Source organism: Melospiza georgiana, chromosome 3 (assembly GCF_028018845.1).
Source record: "Melospiza georgiana isolate bMelGeo1 chromosome 3, bMelGeo1.pri, whole genome shotgun sequence".
In the NCBI taxonomy this organism is placed as follows: domain Eukaryota; kingdom Metazoa; phylum Chordata; class Aves; order Passeriformes; family Passerellidae; genus Melospiza; species Melospiza georgiana.
In genome coordinates this window covers 101411951-101439105 of record NC_080432.1, presented here as the reverse complement: position 1 = coordinate 101439105, position 27155 = coordinate 101411951, and the positions used below count along the sequence as shown (strand labels likewise).

At 35.9% G+C, this 27155-nt stretch overlaps 1 protein-coding gene across 2 annotated transcripts in view; it reads left to right on the top strand.

The window, feature by feature from the left end:
- The first annotated feature begins 872 nt into the window (after window positions 1-872).
- Window positions 873-27155, top strand: part of COL21A1 (collagen type XXI alpha 1 chain) — a 66181-nt gene continuing 39898 nt past the window's right edge. Inside the window, exons 1-11 of one of the 2 annotated variants that reach the window (XM_058020835.1) lie at window positions 873-960; window positions 2388-2939; window positions 7383-7551; window positions 7686-7902; window positions 9238-9411; window positions 10385-10462; window positions 12725-12733; window positions 14149-14232; window positions 15968-16030; window positions 24161-24214; window positions 25163-25216. In XM_058020835.1, the coding sequence (XP_057876818.1) occupies window positions 873-960; window positions 2388-2939; window positions 7383-7551; window positions 7686-7902; window positions 9238-9411; window positions 10385-10462; window positions 12725-12733; window positions 14149-14232; window positions 15968-16030; window positions 24161-24214; window positions 25163-25216 (1542 nt within the window). The remainder of the gene's footprint in view (window positions 961-2387; window positions 2940-7382; window positions 7552-7685; window positions 7903-9237; window positions 9412-10384; window positions 10463-12724; window positions 12734-14148; window positions 14233-15967; window positions 16031-24160; window positions 24215-25162; window positions 25217-27155) is intronic. The other variant, XM_058020834.1, reaches the window with a different exon arrangement.

Here is a 27155-nt window from a genome sequence, read left to right as displayed (position 1 = left end):
CTTTCTTTCACAGTCTTGAAATTAATGGATCTCTAATACAGTACTCCAAAAATGTATCTTTTACCAGTATGATACCCTTTTTCATTAAGCATAATGAATAAATCTTTCTTAATTAAAATAAATTAGTAAAATAATATTTTTAACAGCAATATGAGACTTAAATTGCATCTTTGCTTGACATGAGGTTGTATTTCATAAACCATGATAGCAAAGGAGACATAAACAGAGGAAAAAAAATTAAAAGTTGAAGATATATGTAATCTTGGATGTTGCAATACATTGTCTGCGGGGCTTGGGTTTGCTGGGAAAGGGCTGGGGCTTGCTGAGACCCTGACTGCTGGTGTCAGTCTCAGTCCTGGGGTGGAGGAGTGGGAACTGTCCCAAACTCCCTGAAGCAGCCAGGTGTGGGGCTGAGACCAAAGTAGCACCTCCCCACCAGTAATACATAAACACTTGCCATGTTTTGGATCTTTTGGTAATGTCTTTTGATAATGGCTACAGCGTGGGATAGCGGGATAGTGTTTGGACAAGCATGACTAAGAGTGTAACCTGCTTGTGAGTGTACCTAGCAGGAGAAGTGTATAAATGCATCCTGGTGAAAACTGAGCTTCTGCAAAAAGGCTGGTGAGTGTTGCTGAGTTTAGAATGTCAGTTTTGGGCTTACATGATTGACACTTTTGAGTCAATGGTTCACTGAAGAGTGGCCACATCTGGTCTTACAGATTTGATTCAGAGATGTTCCTCAGACACAGTTTTTAAACTGCAGAAGCTTGATTTTTTTTTTTTGGTAATACAATAACACTGTATTTTCTTTTCATTTTCCCCCATCTAGTTTTGTATCAAGACCTTGAGAATAAAAGAATAAAATACACATGGCACAGATTGTAACATTTTTTCAGATGCTGTTAGTTCTGCTGCTTCATGATTCTATCTCAGCTGAAGATGGCGAAACAAGAGCAAGTAGGTCTTAATTTTTGCATTTCAGATAAGTGCAACTTCAAAGCATGCCTCAAATTTTTAATATCCATTTTGGTGTTCACATGTACCCTTCTGTTGATGGTGATTTTATTCCAATATAGTTTACCTGGTGAAAATCCAATAATATAAAAATAAAATAAAAATAGCTTAAATATATTATTTTTTCATTAGGAGGGGAATGTCTTGTGTCTTAGAAATGCCCAAGGTGGTAGTTGGAATTGTAAAGCTCCAGTCTTGATTTAAAATCGAGTCTTGAGTATTTGTATTTTCATTGCTTCAGAATGAAAGTTCTGAATAGCTTACTGTTATGTGAGAAACTAAATAAGGAGGAATAAAGGTTCTGTGAGAGGAAGCTAACTCCAGTTAGCATTTCTCCAGCAGGTTGTGGTCACTTGCTTTCAAGGAAGGTGAAATCTTGTCTTGATCAGAAGTGTCCATAGGCAGATTTCATGGCAAGGCCAAGCTCTCCTCCCTGCAGACTTGGTGCAGACTTTCAGAAAACAAAAGGACAGTAAGCCTCATATGCCATGAGATCAAAATAAGCCCTCCTGCTTTTGGCCATGTCCTTGGCACCTCATGTGTCAGTTATCAAAACCTCTTTCACAGTCAATGGAGGATGATTCCCTCCTTTAGAAAGTTACACCCTCCATCTGAGAATGGGCATGTAGCATGGAAGGACTTTGCTATGAAAATGCTTGTGTCTGTCCATGGCCTGTAGCTGGCAACTTAGTGTAAAAACTAAATTCATGACTACAGCTAGGAGAGCTGAATCCATGCCTAAGTCATCATGCAGTTACAGGTAGTTAGTAAATGCTTATGTGATTCTGTATTCTGGAGGTTGAGCTCATTCGCTGAATACTTTTCTTCTGTAAAAATCAGAATATGCTACCAGCAACATTCAATTGAGCCTCAGGATTTTATAATACTAGTTCTGTAAATGCCATGTAGGAATTTCCAAAGTCAATTAAAAGGTATTTGTAAAAGGATTCTGGAGTATTCAGTCTATCGCCTTCTTCTGCAGTGTGGTTGGTTTGCTAACAAAAAGGAGTTTTTATGTTTATTATCTCTGCAGATGATATATGAAAAGATCCAATATGTATTCATCTCTGTTTATTGAATAGAATGCAATTGCCAGCTAAGGAAGTGAATTCCAGATTTTTTCATAGTTGTTTCTGGAGCTAATGTAAAAACCAGAAAATGGTGTGGCTTCCAGGTACCAAACTGGATCTCTGTCGCTTACACAATCTTACACAAGTTTGCCCTGATGAACTCTGCTGTTTTTTTTTTTTCAGCTGGAATGCCTATGTCAGTATAGATCCTAATATAAACATTAATTGATAAGAAAAACATTTACTGTGGCAGAAGAAAGGGAAAGTGTTCATTAAAATATTTATTTGATTTTGTTTTAGGTTGCCGAACTGCTCCGGCAGATTTAGTTTTTATCTTGGATGGCTCATACAGTGTTGGCCCAGAAAACTTTGAAATAATCAAAAGTTGGCTTGTCAATATTACAAGAAATTTTGACATAGGGCCAAAGTTTATTCAAGTTGGAGTTGTCCAGTACAGTGATTACCCCGTACTTGAAATTCCCCTCGGAACTCATGAATCCACTGAGAACCTCATCAGGGAAATGGAGTCCATACACTATCTGGGAGGAAATACAAGAACAGGAAGAGCTATTCAGTTTGCCTTTGACCATCTTTTTGCAAAATCTTCACGATTTTTAACAAAAATAGCAGTGGTTCTCACTGATGGAAAGTCCCAAGATGAAGTCAAAGATGTAGCAGCAGAAGCAAGGAAAAATAAGATCACTTTGTTTGCAATTGGTGTTGGCTCAGAAATTGAGGAGGATGAACTTAAAGCTATTGCAAATAAACCTTCATCAACTTATGTATTTTATGTTGAAGACTATATTGCAATATCAAGAATTAAAGAAGTTATAAAACAGAAACTCTGTGAAGGTGAGTATAAAATATTTTAGGTGTGCAAAATGTAGTTCTGTACATATATTTTTTAATTTCACAAGCAGAATGCATTATTAATGTAACCTAAGGGATCTGATAGTCTTTACTATGATCTTTTTTCTTTTTTTGGAAATTCCTCCCAAAATGTTATTTTCTCTGTCAAGCAAAGGGGTATATTTGGGAAAGATATGGTGGTTTAACACAGTACGTGTTCAATTTCAATATGTATCCTTTTACCCTAAGCCCAAATTTTTTTTCATTGATAAAGTTTAAAAACACTGAAATATTTCAGCAGTTCTTATAGTGCAAGAATATAGAGTTTACTTTACTGATTTCCTAGTTGCAACTGATACACAAAATCCAGCTTTTCTTCTAGGGACGAGAGAGGACAGCTTGGCATTAAAACAAGAGTTCTTCTGAATACATACTTCTAGTATGCATTGAAAAACCCAGAAGAAAGACTCCTGGCAAAAATCATAGAATCATGGAGTGGTTTGGATTGTAGGGGACCTTAAAGATCACCTGGTTCCAACGCCCCTGCCATGGGCAGGGACACCTTTCAGTAGATCAGGTTGCTTTGAGCCCCATCCAACCTGGCCTTGAACACTTCCAGGGATGAGGCATCCATATCTTCTCTGTTCCAATGCATTAACACCCTGACTGTAAAGAATTTCTTCCTAACATCTAATCCAAACCTACCCTCCTTCAGTTTAAAGCCGTTCCCTCTTGTGCTATCACTACACACCCTTGTGAAAAGTTCCTCTCCAGGTGTCTTGTAAGGCTCCTCTGGGTACTGGAATGCTGCCCTAAGGTGTCCCCTTCTCTTCTGGCTGAACAACCCCAACTTTCTCAGCTTTTTTCCACAGGAGAGAGGCTCCAGCCTTCTCATTAACTTTGTGGCTTCCTCTGGACTTGCTCCAGCAGGTCCACGTCCTTCTTATGCTGTGGCTCCAGAGCTGGACACTGCACTTTAGGTGGGGGCTCATGGGAGTGGAGTAGATGTCTGGAGTTGTAGCAAGCAGTAATGATGTTTCTTAGAAGAATTTTACAGAAGAGTTAGCCAAGACCAACATTGTAAAGTGACTTTTTTAACAGCATTACTGCATTGAGTTTTCTGAAATTTTGTAAAACAATGGCTTTCTTTTATGTATAAAAAAGATAGCAAATTGCTCCTAAAGTGAATCACTCAGATTCTAGTATGTCAGTGGTATTTTGTACATGTTTTATTATCAAGAATTGATGCAAGACATATTTCAGTTTTACCATATTTCTGTACTTTTTAAGAGTGAAAAATAGATTTTGTTTGCTCTCACTTTGAGTATCAACTTCATTGAAAAAATATGGTAATGCTTTTGTTGAGGATATTAGTGTTTATTTCTTGCTACATTAAATGAACATCATAGTAATTCCTTGTGGCTGATGTAGTAAGGTTGTCAGTCCAAAAATTAAATCAGCTAAGTGGAGCTAAATTCTTTAATAGAACTTCATAAAGGGAGAAATTCCCCCAAATAAACACTAAATGAACACTAAACAAACACAATATTTTCTTTGACTAAAGTTTTAGAAGAAGTGCCGTTATATTTCATCAAGATGGATTTTCAGCAACAAGTTAACTAGTGTCCTTTAAAATTCATCTGTGGTATTTGACATGATTTACAGCAGTAATCTGTGAATATTGACTATTTATACAAATGTACTTACTCTTTCACTTGAAGTGACCCTTTGCTTTGTCTCCCTTACATTGTGCATTTCCCTTGTTATAGCATTTAGATTCTTCTCTTGCAGAGCAATCAAAGCCCCTTGGCAGCTTCATTTCCAACCACAATGTCTTTACCCGGTGAACTCCAAGACTGATAAACTGGAATTTTAATAGCTGAGTTGTGCAATATTTTATTTATTGATTGATTTATTTGTTTACTGATTATCGTGTTGTTAAGATTGACTTTGACTGAGGGAGAGGAAGTTCCATGAGGGCCGAGCAGCAATTTGGCTGTGATCAACTACATGAAACTGCCTAAAAATTTTGCAACTCTGTCTTCATAGTCTTTGTGTAAATGTCTAAAAATATGCTAGCTGTTGCTCTATGGAGTTTTAAAATCCATTCTCAAGTAAAAATGTAAACAAAAAGGCCACAGGGACAGTATTTCCTTTGTGGACAATGAAGACTGAGGTTTGGTGGTTCTTGGAGAAAGTATTGCTTTTAGGAACAGGCATGCAGGTAGTGTGTAATGTGCCTTTTGGGGACTCTAGTGTTTGTGTTAAAGTACATCAGAGGACTGAAGACTTCATGAACCTGTCTGCCAGAATTGAATGAAATATTTAAGGAATATTTGATAATTATTATTTATTCTGAAAGTCAAATGTTCCTGTGCTATCAATATGCTATAGCAAAAAAAAAAACCAAAAAACTTGCATCTCAGGAATCCATTTAGGAAGAAAACCCAGTGCAGACTTTAAAAGTTGGTCTGGAGGATGCAGAGAAAAGTTACTTTATCCCAGTCACTGGGATTTAACATCGTAAAGTTATTTCACCTTTTAGGAATGAAAATAAGCATCAGAAAACTATGTAAAAACATTAAAAGGCAACAAGATTTCAGCAAAGGCTGGATAGTTGAAGTGACTGGTGCTATGGATTGGAAATACAACTCCATTTCCAGTGGAAGACAGCTCTTAATTTTGCCACTGACTTCTGCATGCTGTATAATGGCTCAATTAGTTATCAAAATAGTCCTACCCCAAGATTGTCCAGAAGACCCAGAAAAGAGCTACCTGACTGGGAATTTGTCATGTAATTCTCCAATGTGCCATTGGAACGAAAGAATAGTTTCCTAATGTAATAATGCTTAATTAGTTTGGTTGGTATTGGTTTGGGACAGTTATTTTGGCCCAGATCCATAATAATGGCCCTCTTATATAAAGTATTCCTATTTCTGCCTTTAGTTTTTGATTTTACACCAATTTTTTAATATTCTAACTGATAGAAGACCCTATACTTGTCAGTGTACGTGTATGTGATTATCTGTAATCTCTGTTAATTGTGATGTGACTGTTATCCAGCTTTGCTATAAATGAGTTTAGAAAATAGTTCCATGATAACAATGCACAATTGAAGAAACCGGAAAAAACCACTATTACTCTTACTTAATAGCAAAAGTATGTTGAGTTAAATCTGTGTTTTGGGAAGAATGAGAGGGAATGTTTGGTTGGACTTTGCATTTCTTTTTTTTTTTTTTTTTTAATATTCAGGAGGCAGACATTTTAATTTCCAAAATGTGTGCGGAGTTCGTGCAATTCTTTCTTGTAGCGTAGACAAATAATTTTATTTTTAATTTGGAAGTAGAGAGGAAAAGAAAACTAAGGGGAGTTTATGTGGCTTCTTGCTGCTGCCCCAAGTACCTGTGACAATCCCCATGATTGTCCTTCCCCATGACAGACAGGTTGTGCAGAAAATTAGCAGAATTTTCTTGGAGCATATATAACCTGCCTCCTCCACCAGAACGGGGGAGCTTCTGACTGCCCCGGGGTTGGTTAGAAAGGGAAGTCATGCAGTGTTGCTCATACTGTGAAAAGAAACCAGTCTAGACCTTGAGCTGATAATTCCCTGGCACAGAGACAGGAGTTCTTCATGGCTGGTCCAGATGGAGATAGGAGAACTCTCCACCCTTTCATTGGAATGTATTCCCAACCTCTTCCCTGCCTATGAACTGCTGCTTTTCTGGAGAAACAGTAGGAAATGAATAATGATATTTATTGTAAGCCGTTCAGCATAATTTTAATAAAACAAAAAACTTTGGTTTTTATTGATTTGTTACCCTAATGTTTGTTTTAGTATTAAGTTTCACTGTCCTCTTTTTCTTTTCTTTTCTTTTTTGTTTGAGAAAACTTAGGTTGTCACAGAAAATATATCACACACACAACTTTTTCATTAAGAATAACTTCAAGCAGATTTCAGTGTAACAGACAAAACATCTCAGTCCATTTTGAGTTAAATAGAATAAAAATAAAAGAGATAATTTTAACTTTTTCTATTTTCAAACTCATTTTGTAGTTGGGAAGGAAGCTGAATTCAAATTGTTAGTGCATTTTGGAAATTAATATAAATAATTTAATATAATTTTGGAACCATGCAATTTTAGAAATGAAATTCAATATATTTATTAGCCAGATAATGTAATATTCTTTAACTTTATTCTTTAACAATTAGTGACAATTCAAAATAGTATGTGAATGTAATTGCAGTAAAATATGCCATCTTAATATTCTTGTTTTAAGTTCCTGAGGATCCTGCAAACCACTTCTCTCATGTTGTACTTAACTGACAGTTCTCAGTTCTCTTTTTATTTCTTGAAAGGCAGATAAAAAATTAGTTGGGTGGGAGGCTACTTTTCTTGGAAGTCTTAAGTCATATTTTACACTGTCCTTGCATTTATTACTTTTCAGAATCTGTTTGTCCAACAAGAATTCCAGTGGCAGCTCGAGATGAAAAAGGATTTGACATTCTTGTAGGATTAGGTGTGAAGAAAAAAGTTAAAAAGAGAATTCAAATATCAACCACTAATGCAAAAGCTTATGAAGTAACCTCACGTGTTGACCTCTCAGAATTAACAAGGTATTGAATTTTATAAATATGCTTCTATATTCAGTAAGATTTTTTTTGTTTCTTTAAGTAGGAAGGACTTACTTTAAGATTTATATGAATATTCAAGTAATGTCTTGTTTTTTCCACCCTTTCCCCTTATTTAGGAATGTGTTTCCAGAAGGTCTCCCTCCATCCTATGTGTTTGTTTCCACTCAAAGATTTAAAGTAAAGAAGACATGGGATTTGTGGAGAATCCTGAGTCTAGATAAGAGACCACAGATAGCAGTCACTGTTAATGGAGAAGAGAAAACATTATCATTCACTACAACAAGTTTAATAAATGGCACACAAGTTATTACATTTGCTGCACCTCATGTAAAGGTAAGGAGTATGTCACTATCATGCTGGAATGCTTCTGTAAGTTCACATTATTCCACTATTCTCCTCTTTGAGCAAACCAGTTTTATTGTTTTCTAGTACAATCTGAAGGTTGCCTTTCAGTCTTTCTTCAGTAATTCAGTGGAGTATTCCACTCTTGTAAGAAAAATTGTCTTAGCTGCAGATGAGACAGAGGATTGGAGATTGAATGACCATATTCTTGCATTTGTAGCAGGAATATGTGCAGCCCAGAGACTGCCCTTCCTGCCACAGGGAGGATTATTTAAGTGAACAGAGAGGGCTATTTCAGCAAAGACTGGGAAAGATTTGCTGCTGGAGCACTTCATGGCCAAGTGGGTTCAACTTTTCTGGGAAGTGGAGGCCTGCATTCAAATCCCTACTCCAAATCAGGCTGAAGGAATTTTAAGTATAAATCCTCAGTGAAGGAAGGACTCCTATCCAAGGAATAGGTCTTAACTACTAAGCTTTTTCTAGGTAGAGGCATTTTATTCTTCTGTTCTTAGATGGAGAATTTTTGCTTTTTCTTTCCAAATTTCCTCTACCTTTTGATAATTATTGGTAGGTGAAATAATTTTTTGTTATTTTAAGAAGCTGTGTTAAACTTGATTTACTGGAAACTTGGAACTGAATTAAAAAATTCAGTTTCAAGTCAATACTCTATTTATATTTATCTATTTCTTGGAGCTGCACAGACAAATCAATCTGATTCATGCAGTCCCAGGTATCAATGAACTTAACATGATAACACACAACTGCAGTGTTTTGTTTGTTTGTTTGCTTTTGTTTCTCCATGCCTGCCTTGCTATTATGGAGAACAACAATTTCATGGCTTTTTAGACTCTCTAAACACAGTATAAATGCCAATACACTCCTGATGAACATTTTTCTTTAATAAACCTTTAAGATAATTTATCACCTGTCAATTTATCACAAGTGCCAATTTTTTTTCACCATAATTGATAATCTAAAGTGTTTGAGACATTATACCACTGCTTATAAATAGGCTTCTGGCTGCATATTTTAAGAAATACAGGTTTGAGCTTCTTCATGGTCATATACTAAAAAGATAAAATTTGTGTGTGTTATAAAGTAATTCTGAAATAGGGATTAATTATTACCAATTGTCATATTTTCAATTACGATATTATTTGGCAATACCTTATTTGCCTATATAGTTTAGAGTTATTTGTATGTAAAACCTGCAGCCTTCATCATCTCAACCATTAACAGCAGTTTGACTGTTGAAGTGCAGTTTTATCATTATTTAAAATGAAGACATTTTGTTTTATACAATGCTGTTTTCTTTGTTTTTCGTAGACATTGTTTGATGAAGGCTGGCATCAAATTCGTCTCTTAGTAACAGAAGACTCTGTAACTTTGTATATAGATGGCCAAGAAATTGAAACAAAGCCATTGCATCCAGTTTTAGGTATTTACATCAGTGGCCTAACCCAAATAGGAAAGTATTCTGGAAAGGAGGAAACGGTACAGGTAGGCATATGCTAAAACTGCAATGATTCAGTAATTCTTTTGTAGGTTAACCTTGCATTGGTGGCTTCTGTTTTCTTGAGCTTACTTTTCTAACTTAGTAGACTGAAATTTAGCACACAAAATTTAATACGTAAGAGAGAGTAAAACTGTTCGGGAGGACTTAACATAAGTGATCTATCCCGTGACATGGATACTTAACTGGTCTCACTGATGCCAAGGACAAAATTGATGCAACATGGTTGCCTGTAGTTGGGAAACTTCATCTCAAATTAAGGAATTTCCTCTCTTTGACATTTCCACATGATGTCCTTCCATCAGTATATGTATGGGTGATGCTGGTAAAAGAGGAAAATTTTGGTCAAGTTTCTTTCTCCTTGCTTTGCAATCTCAATAGTTTATGCTTGAAAAACTGACAGTGGTTTCATTTTGCTTTGGAATGTAGCAACAAAGCAGAATGGCAAAAACTTTTGTTTACCTGATGCCAGTGTTTTTATTCAACACTTGTAAAAGTACTGTAAAAAAACACTTGTACTGTATACTAAACACTAAGCATTAGGGATGCCTTCAGATGCTTCACCAGAATTTATTAATCTTATATCTCATATGAGTTAATCTTATATCTCATATGAGCAGGTCTGCACAGAAGCATCTTCCCAGGTCTGTTAAGGTAAAAGGAAAGAGGTTGGGCTTGTCTGTGTTATTAACTTGTTTCCTCAGTGATATTGGCAGCCAGTGTAGTTTGTGCTGCATGTGTTTGGATTAATTCCCAGGGAATATGGATGGTGATTTCTGTTATTTTAAAAAAATTCTTGGGTTGATTATTTCTATTTAAATAATTCTTTTACAGTATGTTTAATTGGTTGTGCATATTAATCATTGTGAGCAGCCTAAAAATATTTCTGTATATTTAATTGATTTTTAACTGCAGTGAATGTACAGACCTCTAAAGAGTCTTTTACATTTTGAATTACAGTTTGATTTACAAAAACTGCGAATCTACTGTGACCCAGAGCAAAATAATCGAGAAACAGTCTGTGAGATCCCAGGATTTGTGAGTATGATAGATGAACTTTTGAGGACTACTTGGCATTTTTTTACAAATCACTGTTTGAAGCTGACTTAATGAATTTTTAAAATAGATTAATCTACATTGATTCAGCTGGTGCAAACACATGCTTGTTACAGATGTTCTTTGTTTCAGCCTTATTTTCTCGCAGTTTTTAAAAGGTGTTTTAATTTAGGTATTTAATGGTCCATTTTTTATATATATGAGTATAGAAGAATCTCAGGATCCTTTCTTAAAATTCCAGATTTTAAGCATTACAGAATAACGAAACTTCTAGGTATTTTCAGTGTAAAATTTTTAAGTATGATTTTTAAACTTTTCTGAAATACTCCTTGCTACTTGTCAGGTCATTTAATCTGTGAAATTTTGGTACATAATCAGCAAACCTGTATTTCTAAATCACCTTCTCCCATTAGAAATATCTATGCTGAGGTCTGTAATTAACACCCCATTATCTGAATTGTTGCCGTGATTTCAAGAAGTACATTAAGTACAGGACAGAAATAAAATCAAGAGTTTATGATTCATGTACACAATTAGCAAGTTTATGGGGACCCTTTGGCCCTCTCTTGCTCCTCTTGCAGTTAATTATGCACTGCAATGTAAGACATACAAACAGATTTGGAAACCAGTCATGACTGACAGAGCCAAATTTAAAGCATTCAGCTCCCATCTCAAAGCATAAGCAAGAGATTGATTTAAGCATACAAATTCAAACTAATCTCCTTTGCTGGGTGGATGAAACAAACTGAACCAAATATTATCAGCCAGTGTAGACCCACATTTATCATGTTGTGATTACATTTTGTATCATTTGGCTGGTTTGACAATAGAACCATTGAATATCCAGCATCCAGATTTTTTTTGTCAGTCTGGCATGTATTGCCAGCTAGTCTGTTTTTCTTCTTTTTCTTTGGGACCAGTGGGTCTACTGCATCCTTATCAGGGCTTTTTCAACTTTCAATCAAGCAGAAAGTAGGTGAATGGATTATTAGCTGTTCTGAACTCTAACTGTGTGTGTCAAGAACTAACAGGTGCAGGAATACTTTTGTAAAATTAACTTTGAATCTTGAGGAAAGTACAGTATTTATTTAACTGCACCACATATCTTTTTGCTCTTTAAAGACTAAAAGTAAGGTATGAAAAGTAATCAAATGAAAAGTATTTTGCATAAAGAAAGCAAACACTAAAAAGTATTTCATAGCTTATTTTCTCTGCTATTTATCAAGGAGTTGAAGCCAACCGATGTTTTTTTGCCATTTTAGTTTCACTGTCTGTTTTTGTAAATTAAATTTGGACTTTGCCCATAAAATTCTGGACTCCTTCAGAAAATAAAAATGTTGGATGATCTTCAAGGAGGAATATGTGGTTTGTGGTTGTATTCTGTCGGAGTGTGGTTGTGTTAGAGTTCCTGAAATAAGCAGAGGCTTTATGTATTAATTACAGATCAAATTAATTCCCTTTCCCAGAGATACCTTGCTGCATAGTAATTTTAAGCTCCTTCTATGATCTGTGGAAAATGAAAACTTTCTCTAGTGTTTGCTCAAGCTGAAAATTGAATAGAGAGGAAGCTTTCTGTGTCCACGGAGTGTGTATGAAATCTGCAGTGACTGTGTGCATTAGAATACTCCTGTGGACAGTGTGGCCAATGGAGGCTGCTAAACTGTTAAGACAGAAAATTTCATGGTTGCTCTGCTGAAGTGTTTTGGGTTGGATTGTTCTGTGATGTTGCAGTTACTGGACCAAAAATCAATTGATAGCAGAGTCTAACGCAGTCACAGGAAAGCAAGGAAAAGCCAGCCTTGCCTCTGTGCTGCTCTGTTTTCCCAGATGGTGGATTCAGGCAGAGAGCAGAGATTTCAGAAATATTTTGGTACAGTCTCTGACATGAATGAACAAGCAGAGCATATTTTTGATGAGAAGTTACTTCTGGTAAAAGGTTTGAACCAAATCTAAACATTTAGTGTGTAAATACTGGCATAGTTTAGTATTAATTCTGTCATTATCTTTTAAAAATTGCTAGTGATAACTCCTATTGACACACCCTTAAAAGCAGTTAACTAAATTAATTTTATATGCATTGATAGCAGCTGTACATAAGTCTCAGAAAGTCTAAAAATTTGAATTATAATTTCTTGACAGTTACAGCTCAGGATTTATGGTTGGTTTTGATAGTGTTTCCAACTGAATGGATTTTCTTTTTAGAAATATTGCTGTACTCTTAAACTGTGTTTCTTCTTGTTTCAGAATGGAGAGGTAGGCTCGATCCTAAACTACTCAAACTCATTTTAAGGTAGTATTTGAGTTTTTATAAGCTTCTTAATATTCTAGGTAATATACACTTTGTTTTCAAAAGTGGATAGAGATATGCTAAGCTTGAGAGTGCTTGACTTCCCTTGCTTGAATTCTAGTCAGTAGCCAAATTAAAAATAATTTTTCTGAAAAAACACATGTTTATTAGAATAACTGGCCTGATGTTTTCCCCCAGTTCAATTCAATTGCTGCTATTAGCAGGGGGGTGGGGGATATGCACAGGGATAATGCAGCTGTTTCCTGCATTGTGCTTATGGGAACTCCCTGAACAGGAGCTTATCTGAAGACCTAATATGACAACTTCCCTGTAACTCCCAACTTGTACCACTGCAAAGGAAACATGGGTTTGTGTTTTGGTCAATCATTTGACCCCAAGAAAGAATTCCAGTCAAGAAATATCTTAAAAGGTGTCATTATTCTAGAAAATATGAGTAAAATGCTATGGAAAGTTTTAGATAATAATAAAAAAAATATTGTCTTTTTAGCTTAGATTCTTAAATTTTTGCCTTTCCATAGGTCTGAGAACTTGCTGGGTTAGGGTTGATGGGTGAAAAATAATTTATTGAATCTAACTTCAACATACAGATTTAGTAGAGATATACCTATAATAGATTTTATTTAGTAGTTCTCCCCTTGCCTACCTGAGTAAAGCACTGACGTTTCATGTGGGGCTTAATGTTGAGAAGTAAATATCACAAAAAAAAGAAATGTGATCTGCCAAGGTTTAGTGTTTAGTGCTGCAGGAGCATGGTTTGGAGGAGACCTGATGGTTTTTGCAGGAGGGGCACTCTTGGGACCAGGATTAGTGACCTCTAGGAGTCAGTGGTAGCAGCTGTGTCCTGTGTCCCCTCAAGCAGCTTCACAGTAGGAACACATACCTAGGATGTAGGAGACTTGGGGTTTATCTTCTTTTCAGGCTCACTGCACAGCATAGCATGCCAATGGTTGGGATCATTATGCTATATGCATCATTTTACACATTTTTAAAATAAATCGTTGTATTTGAGAATTGGTCTCACTTCAAATTATGAATATAGATTAGCTAGAGGAAGCGGCTTTCAGGTTGCAAAATTTAAAATTTTCAAACTATATGACAGAATATTTGTGAAATAAACAGCTACAGGTGTCAACCCAATCCAGTACTTACTTTTTAAATTTTTATTCTGGAGAAAATTATTATGTGTATGAAAACTACTTGGAGGGCAACATTCAGATAAGCAGAAGTTCCAGCTGAACAAGGGAGTGAATGCCAAGACCTAAGTGAAAGGCAGCCTAAGGAAGGTCAGCTTCACCTGGTGTTCCAGTAGGTTTGTTGGCTGCCTTTGGCATGTGCTGATGGCTGTTTTCACTCTTGGTAGTGCATGAATGGTCCCAGTGATGTAGGCTCAACACCTGCCCCCTGCATATGCCCACCAGGAAAGCAAGGACCTCCAGGCCCCAAAGTAAGTTCTGTTCTGTCTTGTTGAGTGTCTATGACCTGTCTTTCCCTGCTACCCTTCAGCAAATGATGTTGCACTGTTAATTGTTGGAGGATGAAACGGTTTTCTAACAAAATCTTTTAACAGGGAGAGGGGTTTCTTCCTTCTTTGTAAAAGAATGAACTGGATGCTTATTGGGAGAGTTTCACATTAGCTGTGCTGATGACCTTTTTGTGTTGATGAAGAACTAAAGTGAGAACTAGCCTTGAGCTGCAGAAGTCTTACATGGCAAACTCAAGTCCCCAGTATTTTCTTTATTGTTTCTCTCAATAACTGTACTAAGCAGTGTTTACAGAATTATTTTTAAGTGCAGACAAGAAAATCCCAAATAACTTGTCTTTATTAAGCAAATGAATAAAAACCTTCTCTGCTGCCATCATAAAAGAGGTTACAGGATGCTGTAGCTACCTCAAATCTAAGGGCTTCTTGATACAGTGGAAAAGATTTCTGGTCAGGGCATTGAAATCTGCAACACAGAGATCATTATTATTGTTTCATGTAATAGAATATCTGTGGTCTCTTACCTTTTTTATTTTCTTTAGAGAAAAAAGAGAATGAAGTATTTATAATTTTAAAAGAATTGAAAACCACTTCCTGTAAAGTATGAAGGAATATGAAATTTCAGAACTCAGATGATCTATATCTATTGCCTTATGTGCAATTTTTCATCTACAACGCACTGTAATATTTTTTTGGGATAATTGAATAGTGCAGGTGACAAGATGGTGCCTAACACAAAAGGCTGCAGAAAGTGAAAAGCCAATTTATGGTTGAATAGGTTATTGCAATTATAATATTTATTAATCTTTGAATACTGGACTCTAGAACAGTATGAATTTAAACTTAATTTTTGTGTTTGTGATATTAATGGAGTGCAATAAATTGAATTAAATCAAAACAATTTCAAAATACAAGTAACTGATGTTTTAAACTTTTCAAGTTAAAAGCACAAAATTTAATGGCAAATGGTATGTTAAATGGTTATATTTCAATAAATGGTATATTTGAAAACAAATTTAGTTTTTCTCAAATCCCGAATCTTGTTGGATTTTGCTGAGTTCAAATCAAAGCTGTTGGTAAAGAGAAAGTCAATACTCTAGGAGGATTTATTGAGTAGCATGTTAAGTTCCTGCTTTCTTGCCCTAAACATGAAGCCTTGGCAAGCAAGTTTTTTTAAACTTTAATCTCATTTTAACAGTAATTATCAAAATAATTTCAAAGGACTTTTAAGAGGAAATCTAAAAAGTACCTTTTTGACAGCAGTTGTTGTGTGGAGAGGAGTTTATTTTGCAGTTTTTAACCCTGGCCCTGGCTCTTTAGTGCTTCTGTCTTAAGAATTAGGCTCAGCTAAAGCAAGTGAGAGATTTCTTCAGATAAGAACTACTTAATTAATGAAGTTTTATTAAAGATTGTTTAATCTATTTTATAAAAAGTGCTTCTGTGCTGTAACCAAATGTGGATTCACTTGTCCAAGTACTGCAGAAGAAGTTGAGGAGAAGTTGGGGAGAATTTCCCCTCCCATTCCAAAACCAGTTATTTTTCACTGTAGGAATTGCTCCTCAATAGTAGATCACTAGACTTGTAGAGACTGTTTTGTGGAATGTGTTAGGGCTAAGGTTTCTCTCTGCTCATTTGAAAATAGTCTTACAATTTAAAAATGCTTATATATTTTGTGTGTTCACACGTTGCTTCTCCATAGGGTGACCCTGGGCAGCCTGGGAATCATGGTTATCCTGGTCTGCCTGGTCCAGATGGTAAGCCTGTGAGTACTAAAAACTTGGTCATATATTGTAAATGTAAAACTAACAGGAGAAAAAACATGGAACCCTGATACCACATTTTTGAAATTTAGATCATTTTGTTGCCATTCTCTGAAACTGTGAATGTCATTTAACTGTATGCAACTGTTGTATAAATATGTCAATCATATTATTTCTGTTTCAAGGTAAAATACTGTAAATATTAGAGTTGGGTACTGTTGTAAAGCAGAGAACAGGCTATGAGTGGTTTTGTTGATTGTTTGCATTACTTTGCAGCAGTTATGTTGCTACCTCAGTCTTTACTCCTTAAGAATTTGTTCACTAGAAAGCACTTTGGGTCATCTGAAATCCTATCTAATTTTTTTAGGGCTTTCTCCTTGGTTCATAGAATTTCTTTGTAGGCTACCTCAAGTAATCCATCAAAATATGTAGATATGCATGTAAAATTAAAAAAAAAAAAAACAAAACAGATCTTTTTTAGTTCCAAACTGGTTAATTTCAATCACCATCATCACTGGTGGTGATTCCATTTGTTAGCAGAGTTAGTTTAACAGGAAGAAAATAGGTGCTAAAATCAAAAATGTAATAGTTGCTAAAAATGGGAAATTTCCCTCTTTTAAAATATGGGACTTGTTATATTGAAACCTGAGCATGCTAACCCTGGTGGTACAGGTGAGCAGTGTGTACATGAATTTTTCATCAGTCCCACGAGCAAATATACTCACTTTACCTGTGATATAAAATGTTTTTATCCTTTTGCTCTTAAACAGCTTTTGATAGCTATTAAATTCAGGAGTTTTTTGAACCAGAGTTGGAGAACACAATCTGAATTGAACTATCAGTGCTTTAAAATACTGCATTTGATTTTAGACAATCCTGAAAATACAGGTTTTAAAGTATTCTAAGATAGGGAAGTCTATTTAATCAGAACAACTTTTCAATTGATATTTGGTGGTGCTTAAGCTTGTGAAGAGCAGTTCTGATCTCCTATAAAAGACAAGTATACAGATTGTCTGAACATGGAGTTGCATGGGAGAAGGTGTCCATCATATCTGATCATGCTGATTTCTGGAAATAGATTTGTAATATGATAAGTGTAGCAGAGCTGCCTTTAATGCAGCTAAATCTGATATTTTGAAAAGTAAAGTGTTATCATGTAACCTTTAATGAAGGCAGAATGGGCTGGATAATGGTAGGGAAATGTCAGTTTCTCTTCTCCCCTCTCCTCTCCTCTCCTCTCCTCTCCTCTCCTCTCCTCTCCTCTCCTCTCCTCTCCTCTCCTCTCCTCTCCTCTCCTCTCCTCTCCTCTCCTCTCCTCTCCTCTCCTCTCCTCTCCTCTCCTCTCCTCTCCTCTCCTCTCCTCTCCTCTCCTCTCCTCTCCTCTCCTCTCCTCTCCTCTCCTCTCCTCTCCTCTCCTCTCCTCTCCTCTCCTCTCCTCTCCTCTCCTCTCCTCTCCTCTCCTCTCCTCTCCTCTCCTCTCCTCTCCTCTCCTCTCCTCTCCTCTCCTCTCCTCTCCTCTCCTCTCCTCTCCTCTCCTCTCCTCTCCTCTCCTCTCCTCTCCTCTCCTCTCCTCTCCTCTCCTCTCCTCTCCTCTCCTCTCCTCTCCTCTCCTCTCCTCTCCTCTCCTCTCCTCTCCTCTCCTCTCCTCTCCTCTCCTCTCCTCTCCTCTCCTCTCCTCTCCTCTCCTCTCCTCTCCTCTCCTCTCCTCTCCTCTCCTCTCCTCTCCTCTTTTTAACAAATAGATTAAGACTTCATTTCTGAAGCATCCAGTCAGGTACAACTGTATTGTTTTAGAAACAATTTGTTATGACTCTTTTGTACTTTAATAAGATTTCCATTTCAAGGCTATTTATCCTCCCATAAGCACTAGAATTTGTAACAGCATGAATAATGAAGGAGAAATATATTGAAATTGTAGACCTACTGTAACTTTGTAATCTGACAGTCATGGCTTATTTTTTCCTACAAATAAGTCATAATGTGCATAGATGGGCATTCTCTGAACATAAAGAATTTACCAGAGTATCTCAGAATGAGAATCAAAAAGCTCCAGGAGAAGTTGCATCATTTTGTTGAAGAACTTATATTATTTTAAGTGCTTGCAGCTAAATCCTGTAACTTTATTAACTAAAGAATGTTTCTGAAATATCAGTTGTAGTTTTTGTGCCTGTTCTTTGTAAGGACATAATTGCAAACCAATTAGATCATCTGCACCTTTGGCCAGTACATTAGTTTCCTTACAGTAGATTTTTGGGTGCATTCCAGGCGACCTTTTTAGCTGTGAATGGTCAGAGACCCTTTAGATCCACTGTGCAGGAAAACAGATTCCTCTCTCTGTCTTTTTCTTTCTGTTTTACTTTTGTATTTGCTAATACGACTAGCACGTTTTCTGTGGTGTCAGTGATTTTTCTTGTCTGGGGAAACTTTGCTCATCTGAATCTTTTTAGTTCTGTGTCTCAGAGAACTCTGAGAAACAAGCTTTTAATTCAGACAGCACCATAGGCTTACAGGTAGTTGTGTAGTCAGTTTTGTTTAATCAAATGGCTTTTGCATGAAAAGCTTTTCCTGCAAATTCAATCTTTTCTGTTCCCAAACACATTTTTATGTTCTTCTCTAAAGTCTTTCCAGTTTGTCTATCTGTTATTAATTTTCTTGGAACACTATAACTGGTCAACAAAATGTTTCTTCCTCTGAGAAGGGTTTTAGGCATGCATTTATATTACTATATGAAACTGATTTTAGAGTAAAACATCTAATAAAATTTAGTTTGTTGTTTGTGGACTGGCTATATTGTTGTAATGCTTCATGTTAGTTTTAGTCCAAAAAAATTAAAAACAATTCCTAATGTCTTAAAACTTACCAGAACACAGTTGTCTACCCGGTGTTAGCCAGTAAAATTGTTTACTCTAATATTTGGGGAAGTGAACATAGACATTACTTTTTTTCAGACATTTCTTAAATGTTATTTTTATTAGTTTTATTCAGACAACCTTTGTTTTTTCCCCTTTAATTGCGACCTCTGTTTATATTCTGATACATACAGAAAAGATCAATTAAAGAAACTGTAAAAAAGCCTGAAAGTGAGAAGCATAAGTAATGAAAATACATTTTTTCAATAAAAAATGTAATTTAGAAACGGAAATTATTAAACTGTCTAGTCAAGAAAAAACCACTGATAAATAAGTGCAAAGATAAAAACAATATTTGAATCTCAAATGGAATTCATTTTCATGAACATTATTAATCACAAAAAAGCACTTGGAGTGATTGCTGGCCCTGGAAGCACTCAGCAGCCTAACTGTGTGGTTACAAAGCCATTTTTTATTCCAAAGGATGCTTTGTATGTACTGTGGAAAAACTCAATCTAAGGGGAAAAATAAATTATCAGAATCTATGCAGTGATCACTTGTGGTTAATAGAGGTAGGTTATCAGTCTGCAGTAGAAATTTTAAAAATCCACCCATTTGTCAATTTTGAACTGTGAAGCATGCAGCTGTCAATCTGGACAATTTTGGAGTATTACATCTAGTTTCACTCATGAAAGTTTGGAACAATTTGCCTTACCTTTACAGTATGTACAAGAAAATAAACTAAGAAATGAGAAAAAAGAAGCAGTTTATAAAAAAAATCTTGTGAGACCGACTTTATTGATAGAACTAGATATGGAGTTCATAAGGTATCAAAAGCCTCACATAATAAGTAAGTTCTGATCATTCTAATATGCGTTTTAAAAGATTATAGAACATTATTACAGCTGTATTACCTAGAGCTTAATATTTGGTGACCAACTGAAGGCCAAATCTTTTGTGATGTACTTACTTACTATAAGAGCAATGATAAGCTATTTCAACAATACTTTTGGAATAAAAATGGGTAATAGTTTCACATATACGTAGAATTTGCTGTGTGTTCCCAGATGGCTTGCCTGGGATTTAAGTTCTAAACTCTGGAGCTACTTTTCTCAGAAAACTTCCATAGACAGAGTTGATAATTCAGCTGTGAAATGCTGTTCTCAATTCCAGGAAAATACATATTACTCAGTTATACTGTCACCTTTTTATTGTTAGAGGAAACCTTTCTGCTCTGTTCTGATGCAGTCATGTAATGCCTTCCCTGAGACCTGCAAGTCTGGAATCAGAGCAGTGCCTGATGCTGACTTGTGCTGCAGAGACAGCTGTAGAGTTCAGACAAAAGACCACATCACTACCTGCAGCAGCTGCCAAAGGCAGAGATATGATAAGGATGAACATCTAAACAGTGAGCAGGAAGTTAGACTCCCTTGGTATATCATCCTATCTCCCAATAGCCTGAAGCTCATGAACTTTTAAAGCTGGATTTACAGCCTTTTATTTAATGATCTTGTTGGATCTTTTTTCCTCTGGGCTATTTGAGAACATTGTGTTTAGGTAAAATATTCTGCTAGGAGCTCTGAATTATGAAGGCCTTGGCAGATGATGGAGTAGCTAATGGAGGAAATTGTAATGAAATGCAGAAATAATAAACATGGATACATGTCTGCATAGTTACAGCAATTTCTGTTAAGATGTAATGTATTTTCTGAAAAGAGTTTGAAGACTTGTAATGCTTTAGATAGTTGTGCTTTAAAGATTTTCTGCAAGAAACTCCCACAGGAGGTCTGCAGACTTTCAGAGTGTTTCCTTAACGCCAAGTTAAATTTTCCTTTTGCAGTTGAATTCCATTATGCTTAGTTACATCACCCTAAATAGTTCTTTTTACTTAGTGTTTACAGTCCTTGAATATCTTTAGACCATTACTGTTGATGCCTTGTTTCTTCTTAGCCAAACTGAGCTTGCTTACTTCTCCCTTTGTCTTTCCCAAGCAATCTTGTGTTCATGCCTTTGTTGTTGATATTGTCCATTGGCTCCAAAAGCTTTTCATTGTGGGAGTGTGCAGTGCAGTTCTCATTGGCTTATCCATACACCCTTTATTTTTATTTTATTTTATTTTTCTTTTTTATTTTTATTTTTATTTTATTGTAATCAGAAGAGATATGCCTAGGAATGCTGTCTGAACTTCTGTCCTTTAGGTGTGCAAATGCATTGAAGATATACTGAGGTTTCCCCGCTGTTGCACGAGTTCTTTGCACTTAATTCTCATCATATGTCCTTCTTGATCAATTTTTTTCCCTTATAAGCAAACTAAGTTTCTTTTTCCAGTAAGGATGATTGCTAATTTTTTGTGGCTATTATACATTCTTTGACCTAAGAAGTGTGCTCAGTCTTTTTCCTTAGAACTATTTGCAAATGATTGCCGTTTTCTTTAAATTCCAAAGTTTCATTTTATCTGTGATTTTTTCAAATACCCAGCAATCTGGAACAAAACTAATCTCAATGTCCTGCTGTTTATCACTTTCCTTTTAAGGATCTTCAGGCACTAGAAAATTATCAGTACCATTCTCACAACAGTAAACTGCGAGGTAAATTTTGTGTAATCCTGATTTCAGATAACTGATGTAAAATAATAAACGAGAATATAAAATGCTGTGGAGTGGTGCTGACTGACAACGTTGATGAAAAATTATAAGTGGCATTCATTTTAAGGCACATACATTTAGGATTTAAATGGGTACAGAGACACAGGGTGTCTAAATTCTCATAGTCGTCAACTGTTTAACTAATATACCACCCATAAAAAGTATGGGATTTTTGTGCTGTAAGGTATTCTTTCTTGCCCACACTGCAAGGCAATTATTGCCTCCCAAATATTTTGTGCCACTGTCTTCTAACATTGGGTGTCTCAGGAGTCTCAAAAGGCAGGAGCTGCCTATATTCAGGCTACTGCATTCTAAACTGAATATCAAATTCAGAGTTAACTATAACACTTCTCATGCTGTTTGAAAAGTTTATGAGAGAAGACCAAACTCAGATAAAAATTATTGGTTTTGGTGGCAAATATAGTATGTTCACCCTGTTTGAAATAGGACCTCCAGTCTTGAACTGATCAATTGAAAAGTGAAATTTCACTTCTGTCAATTTTACATAAAATGGCAACTGTGGCACTGCTATTCTTGCAGATATGTATGTGTGTCACACAGGTCCTCCTACTGAGGGCTTTGTCATTAGGGAAAGAGGATTTGAGCTGACTTTAGTGCAAAAAAATTTGTAGGCATTAGCATGTAGATTGGTGATCCATACTGCAAAAGGAGTGGTGATACAAATATATACTCATTTTTTAATGAAATCTGTGTTTTTTTATTTTATAGAAGATGTTTTTTAATTTGCCCAAACAATTGCTATGCTATTCGCACCAGATAGTGATTCTAGCTTTTGTGACTTTCTGTGAATTTCCTTTTGAATCTTGTCTCTTCCAGCTTTCCATTAAAAGAGCACATTGACAATATGTTTGATTTGTATTGAAATCACATTACAGTATTTAACCCTGAGCTAAATATGCAGTTTTGTAAGCTGAAAACTCTTCTGCTGTCCTCCATTCATCTTGTGATTTTGAAATTCAGTTCAGCCAGGAAATTGTCCTCTTCTACTTCCCCTGCTCAGTTAGAGGGAGAAGGGAAATTGCATTGCAGAGATCTAAATTGTGAAATAGAGTTTTATTTGTATTGAGTTATATCCTACAGAAAGTCACAACGATTTTTTTTTTGAGAAGAAAAATTATATAATCTTTTAGAGGCATTTTTTTATTTGGTGAATTGTTTCAGCTACCCAGGAGGCCTGTAAGCACTCTGGGGATACTATACCATTTACAGTTAAAGCTGATTTTGCTGGAACTGCCTTGAGCACTAAAAGTAAAATGCTTGATAAGGGATCCATGTATGACAGAGACCTAGAATTCTGTTTACTTCTATATTAAACATTACCAGCTGGCTCATCGGGCAACTGCTCAAATGTCTTTTGGGAAGAGGGCACAGCAAGGACTCTTGTAACTAACCCAGCAAATAATTTTAGCTCTGTTTATTATTCCTAGGAAGCTCTGACTGATTTAAAGAGGAAATCAGACAAACACATTGCCTCCCTTGCACTGAAAATGTTCTATTAGTGCCTTTTTACCAGCGCGGAAATCTCCCCTGGAAATGTTTTTGCCAAGGTTTTAAGCTTGACCCATTTGGAAATAGGATTATTACTTCTCTCAGTTCCAATCAAGATCATATTCTGGGTATTTGAAGTTGGATAGCCTGTTTAATGGGATTTATCAAACTTAGTTTTGTCTGCCTGCTGAAATGTCTGAACCAAATAGCCTCAGAATATTACAGAACAATTTCTCTTCTTGCTTCATATGTTTTCTTTAAAAAATCCTCTTGGTAGCTCCTCTTGGTACTGCAAGGACATGTTTTTAAGTGAACTATGCAAAATTCTTATTCTTCAGTAACTTGCCTCTCTTAAAGGATTTTTTTAAAGCCCTTGTTAATTTTGCATGGAAACTGGCTATCTTTGCTGTACCAGTTGAATAAAATATACTAAAATATATACATATATTTTGGTTTCTGTAAAGGTTCTCTTGTTCTGCCAATGTTGATTTCTAGCACAGCATTCCTGAAATTCTCTTTTTAACTCATGAATTATTTAGTATTTCTTTTTGTAGTCTCAGTCATTCAAATTATTTTTGTTTGTATAGACTGTTATATACCTTCAAGTTCATAGCTAAGTGCTTAGTATCAAGAATGGAATTTTTATTATGTAGAGATATTATAAAACTAGCTGCATAATGTATTAGAACATACCTTGTTTGTTAAAGCTGATTTCTGTAACTGGATAAAAGCCTTTAAAAAAGTCTTGGCCAGTTTCAGTGATTTTTCTTGAGAGAGAGAGAAAAAAAATGCACTACATATGTGGATTAATTTCTTTTTTTTTTCCCAGTGGAAAACAAAACAATATGTTTGTTATGCGTTTGTGTAACAATTCTAAAATGACTGGTTTTAGCTAAAGTCTGCAGGATGAGAACTTCAGCTGCAGATATGAAAGCTTTTGAAAGCTGAAATCTAAATCCCAAATGTATGATTGCCATAGCAGTTGCTAAAATCTGTGACCTAAAATTATAGGATTGTGACAAAAGTTCTTCAGTAAGCACGAAGATTGGTTTTTCTCTTTTTAAATAGATATTTTGTAATTTGTGTATGTTGCTTTTGAAAAGTCACAAGTCTTGGTTCTTTTCCTTAGGGATACCAGGGATCAGCAGGAACCCCAGGTATCCCAGGAACTCCAGGGATTCAAGTAAGTTTCTATTTCATTCCTAGAATTTGCATATCTGAGACAAATCCTGCCAAGTCTCTTTCAATATCTCGTTTGTCATTGAGAGCTGAGGTGTGGGGAATGAAGAGGACTTCAGGGGTGTCATGAATCAGGGGCCATCCTTGGGTGAATTGCTTTCAAATTCACATGGCTTTGGGGTTTGTAGGTAGGCTAACAGTTAGAAGCAGGGCTAGGTAAAGCCTCTAGAAGATGGACTGAGCTGCAGCTTAGACATTTTTATCCCAATCCAGAAGTCAAACAGTAGTTTGTTCAATTTTTCTGTGAATCCCTAGCAGTGATCTGAAGTCTTGTCATGGTGATGAATTGCCCACAATTCACAAGTCCCTAGCAAGTTTTCACATAAAGCCCAGATTGACGGAGGAGAATTCTTTTTCTTTGTTGTATTAATTTAGTAATCCTTCCAGAGACAGTTGTTGGAAACCTGTGCTGTATTTTACTTGTGGATCAGGATCCAGTCTGAGTGATAGTCAAGGATTTACTCATTTGTGGAATTAAATATCTGAGAGCCTGCTGGGGCCAAGAGCAAGCCTGCAAAATGGCAAATGTGGAGGCTGTCTGATGGGCTATTGAAGGGGACATCTCTGGCCTCACACGTAGACAGGTTGTGATTTTGAACCGGCTAATAGGGCTGTGTGACGTTCTTGCTTTTTCCTGGGGTGGTCCTTGTAGAAGAAAAAATTGTTTGAGTGTTCCTCAGTCATGGATTATGATAGTGTGCCATGTTCATCCATGCAGGGTATACATTGTGCTTTGTTCTGCTTTTGTGTCCAGTCACCGAAATGTTGGAATCAGGCAGCTGACACAGTGGTCTCTGGCCCATGTTGTGTCACATTTCTGTGTCTAATTCTGTATCAGATTGTGTTAGTATTATCAGGATTTGAGCTGGTGTTCATTTCTTTCTCAATCTAGGGACCTCGTGGCTTGCCAGGTATCAAGGGAGAACCAGGAAAAGATGGGGCAAAGGTAAAAGAACCAAACCCAGAATGATAGATAAAAAAAGCTTTTGCTCTTACCTTTTGTAATTTTTGGTTGTACAGGTAATAGTATCAGTATTTTCACATGAATGTTCTGTGAGAATTGTTTGCTGAAAGGGTAATAAGGAAGGACTAAGAATCCTAAATTTAAATTCTGACTCTGGCCCTTTTTATTTATTAAAGTGTATATAGGCTTTGGCACTGCCAGTAACAACTTTAATTCACTGAATAACATGTACTTAGAAAGTGTATCTAAGTATGGGTACCTGGAAGCACAATACAGACATCTGTCAGAATGTTTTTTTTTAAATTCTTTTCACCCTTTTTCTCTTTAAGTGAGTATCCAAATGATTTAGATAGGAATTCCTGGATGGCACTTTATATCAGAAAACAGTGGCTAACTGAACCCAAAACTTTTTGTGGAAAATTCTAGCTGAGGTGTATTCAGTAGCTTGGAGATATAGACAGATGTGGAAGCTTATATGTAACTGTCTCCTGGTAATCAGCATAAACTTGACTTGGGATCTTCTGTATGCACAGTGAATAAGCTGCCCACTGGCTGTGGCCTTCTCTCACATTTCTGCCCTATGTTTAGAAAAGTTCTAATCTGATTGTAATGACACTTATTTTGGTTTTGATTCATTAAAACTCTAAAGCCCTTTCTGTAAAACAAGTACTTATTTTCCCAACAGATCTTGGGATTTCTTTCTAAAGTGTCTGATAACTGCATCCTTAAATTCATTGCTGTTCAGCAGAATTCTCAAATTCATGGTCAGAGCTGAAAATTGCTTATGTGTTCTGTGCTTAATTCATCTCAATCTAATTGATTGTAGGGGTTAATCTAATCAGTCATTATTGGGCTATGTGGAGAAATTAAGATGCTGCTGATGAAAAACTCTAATTGCCTCACAGTGTAGGGTTGTGACAGATAGAATATTTCCTATTGCTCAGTCTAGCCTTGTGTAAAATAAGCCAAGAAATAGGGCTTCCACCACTGTTTTAGAGAACATTTCCATTGTAAAATAGGTCTTGCCATTAGAATTTTTTCCTGGAAATTCTGTCCAAATTTCCATCTCTTTATTTCATCCCATTACTTGTAAAGTTTCTGTAGTAGCTAATTTAAAAATATTTTCATTTCCAAATGTTTTAGTTTATCCAATAATTGAGCCACCACTTCTGAGTAAAAAAGAAGACTCCACACTTTTTCATTAAGAAGCAATGGCTATATGAAGTGTTAATTTTATAACCTTTGCTGATTTTTAAACTCCATTCCACTGTCTGCTTTTAATAATTATTTGTTGAGAGATATTGTGATAGCGTTAACCCACAAGCTGTCATTCCTGTGGTCATGTTCCTGCCTACTGCAAACACATGACAGACCTTTCCAAATCTGCTTAGGCATGAATGGCTTTGATAAACAGCATTGAGACATGTTGTCCTGGTTTAACCCTTGTCTTAGAATTTGAAATATTATAAGAAATAACTTTCTAAGCATAGTTTACTATTCCTTCTATCTGATTGAAATATATTAAACAAATTGAAATGTATTACTCAATATAAAAGTAGGTATTAACAGAAAGAAAGCATTCTGATTGCCCAAAAATGATTTTGTGGTTAGCTATTTTTTCATGGGAAGTAGTCTCCTGAACCAAGCAACTAGGATTGGTTTTATTGTTTCAAATCAAGTAGTGACAAGTTGTAATTCAGGATTTCATTGTTATTGCTCAAGAGAACTTGAAGACAAATTGTTAGGTACCAACAGCAAAAGTTTGGAATTCCTGATACCTGACACCTCTGAGAACAATAAAATAACTGGCATTTTGCCTTGTCCTTTCAATTGCTAACTGTTTTAACCTAAGTGGATTATTTCTTCCTCTGAAATGAGAACTCATTTGTCAAATTGCCAAAGTTGTTTTATAAGTGTATTT